A 2817-nucleotide genomic window follows, 5' to 3' on the forward strand; every position below is an offset into this window, starting at 1 on the left:
CCCCGCCGGCGCGCCGGCGGGGCGGCGCCCGCAGCCCGCCGCGCGGCGCCCCTCAGCCCCGGCCGGCCCTGTGGCCCGCCGGGGGCGCACCGCAGACGTGCGCGGGGCGCCGCGCGGCGCGGGCACGCGCGTGTGAGCGCGAGCGCACGCGGCCGGGGCACATTGCATCGCGCCCGGCCGCCCGCCCCTTGGGCCAGCACCTGCCATCGGCAATCCCCGGGGTAGCATCATTCATACTCTATGCAGCGGGGCGCATGGGCTTCTGGGAAGAATCCTGGGCGGGCGGCGGGGGATGGGGGACAAGGGGGGGCGCGGCGCATCGCGGCGCACGACAGTGGGCACGGGGCGGGGCGCCGACGCCGCTTGTGGCGGCGCCTGATGCTCCTGCTCCTGCGCAGCAGGTGCTGGCAGGTGCGCGGCCCGCGCACGGGGCGCCAGTGAGCATTCCGTGTGTGCCGCCTGCAGGGCCGTGCCGCTGCCTGCAAGCCCCAGACCTGTCTGCCGCACAAGAGAGCCCATTTGGGCGGGCAGCAGCCCAATCAGCGGGCGCGGCGCCGGCGCCTGTTCGGCCAGCGCGTTGTCCCCGCCTGGCGCCCCGGCGGCAGCGAGCGCTGTCAGCGCAGGGTGGGGGGCATGCACGCGGCCTGCGCGCCGCCCGCGAGCGGTCGGGCCCGCAGTGCGCCCCCCGCGCGGCGCGGCTCTTGTGTCCGGCGGGTTTGCGGGGGCGCGCCCAAGCTCCTGCCGCGCACAGCCGGTCCAACACGGCTCGGCCGCGCCGCCCCTTGGCCCCTCCCGCCACCCCCAACTCTCGGCCTGCACTGCCCACACGGCATGGCACTGTTTGGCTGCTGCGACGCATGCATGCTAATGCTATGCCCGTGTGCTTGAGCTTTTGCCTGCATAGTCCGCCGGCCCGCTGCAGTCGCGCGCTTGGTCACCCTAGAAAGTGCAGCACAGACGCTTGAGTAACGCCCAGTGCATTTTCAAAGCAATTACTCCCTTGGTTATGGCTGCCAGCAGATCCGGTGCAGAGCACCACAGCAGTAACCGCCTTGATGCGTGCCATGCCTGCGTACAGAGCCCTCCAAAAGGTGCAGGCCGCAACCAACACTGAACAGAGGAGAGGCCAATTACAGGCACAGTGAACCGCTTGTGCACGTGCCCGCAGCCCACGTGCCGGCAGGAGCGCCCATAACCGCCCGCCTGCGTGGAGGTGGGGAGCAGAGCGGCCCCCAAAGGCTTGCTCCCGCCAAGCGGGGCCCCGAGACCCCACAAAACCGCAGCCGGGCGGTTGCGACGGCGGCAGCCGGGCTGCCGCCGTCACTTGGCCTCGAGCTGCTCCACCCTGTCGTCCTCTGATGAGGCCATGAGGCTGTTGTAGGCGGCCGAGATGGCCTGGAACTTGGCCTTGGCCTCCTCGGGGTTGTTGGGGTGCTTGTCGGGGTGCCACTGGACGGCCAGCTTCCTGGGGGGTTGGGTGTGTGTGAGTGTGTATGTGTGTGTGCGTGTGTGTGTGTGTGTGTGTGTGTGTACGCGTGGGTATGCGCGCGGGTGTGTGTGTGTGCGTGTGCGTGTGTTGTGCGTGCGTATGTGTGTGTGTGTGTATTGTGTGTGTGTGTGTGTACGCGTGGGTATGCGCGCGGGCGTGTGTGTGTGCGTGTGCGTGTGTTGTGCGTGCGTATGTGTGTGTACGCGTGGGTATGCGCGCGGGCGTGTGCATGTGCGTGCATGTGTGTGTGTGTGTGTGTGTGCACGTGTGTTTGTGTGCGCGCGCGCGCGCTAGTGTGTGTGTGTGTGTGCACGTGTGTTTGTGTGCGTGTGTGTGTGTGTGTGTGTGCGTGTGCGCGTGCGTGTGTTGTGTGTGCGTATGTGTGTGTACGCGTGGGTATGCGCGCGCGCGTGTGTGTGGACGCGCATGCGCACGTACGTGTGTCTGATGATAACCCGCACCATCCTGCATCCTCTTGCCCGCATCACCCCTGCCAACCGCCCCCCCGGCCGCCCGAGACACGCCTAACGCGCCCCGCCGTCCCCCAGCCCGCGAAAAGAGACCCGCCCGCACGCCCCTCTGACACCCGCGTCGCGCCCACCCACATGAATAGGGTTCAGATTTCAGGCTGACCTTGAGTTTGGACTAATCTGAAGTGGAAACCCTGGAACCTGAATCCTAAACCCTGAACCTCACACCCGCAGCCCCACCTGTACGCCTTCTTCACGTCCAGCTTGGAGGCCCCTATCGGCACCCCCAGCTCCTCGTAATCCCGCGCATGCCTTAGGTGGTACAGCTGCCTGTCCCGCCGCTTCTGGTCCTTCTTCCGCTCGTACTCCTTCGCCCGCTGCTTCGCCTTCTGCTCCTTGTTGCCCTGCGCCTCGTCGATCATGCGCATCGCGATTTCGATGGCTTTCGCGTCCCCGAACAGCATGATCGTCGTCATCGGGCGCGCGGGGCCGGCGGCGGCTGCGTCCTCGTCGTCGCCGCTGTCCGCGCCGCTGCCGTCGCCGTCGGCGGCGGCGGCGGCGGGCTTTGGCTTTGGCGGCGGAGGGGCGGCGGCGGCGGCGGGGGGCTTGGGGAGGGCGGCGCCGCCGAAGCCGCGGTTGAGCTCCTCCTCGCTCTTCTTGATTTGGATGCGCGCCCTTTGGGGTGGTGGGGGGAGCGAGGGTTTGCCGTGCGCACGTGCGTGGGTATGGCTGCTTGGCTGCGTCGAGCGATGGCTTTTCTTTGACAGCACCCTATGCCACAGGTTTCGCAACCAGCATGACATGAACGGGGCTGCACAAAGGAGGGAGAGGCTGTGGCACGACGACAGCAGCTCCTTC

The 2817-nt window shown here is 68.2% G+C and overlaps 1 protein-coding gene across 1 annotated transcript; it reads right to left on the minus strand.

Annotated features, from left to right (window-relative positions):
- Positions 1 to 1320: 1320 nt before the first annotated feature.
- On the minus strand, positions 1321 to 2762 carry MNEG_14660 (putative DnaJ subfamily B member 8; the record flags this gene model as incomplete). Its single annotated transcript, XM_014036869.1, has 3 exons — positions 1321 to 1465; positions 2200 to 2634; positions 2752 to 2762. The coding sequence occupies 3 exons, from the start codon at positions 2760 to 2762 to the stop codon at positions 1321 to 1323; spliced, it is 591 nt and encodes a 196-aa protein (XP_013892323.1).
- Between the last annotated feature and the right edge of the window lie 55 nt (positions 2763 to 2817).

The sequence above is a fragment of the Monoraphidium neglectum genome (assembly GCF_000611645.1).
Source record: "Monoraphidium neglectum strain SAG 48.87 unplaced genomic scaffold scaffold04661, whole genome shotgun sequence".
NCBI lineage: Eukaryota > Viridiplantae > Chlorophyta > Chlorophyceae > Sphaeropleales > Selenastraceae > Monoraphidium > Monoraphidium neglectum.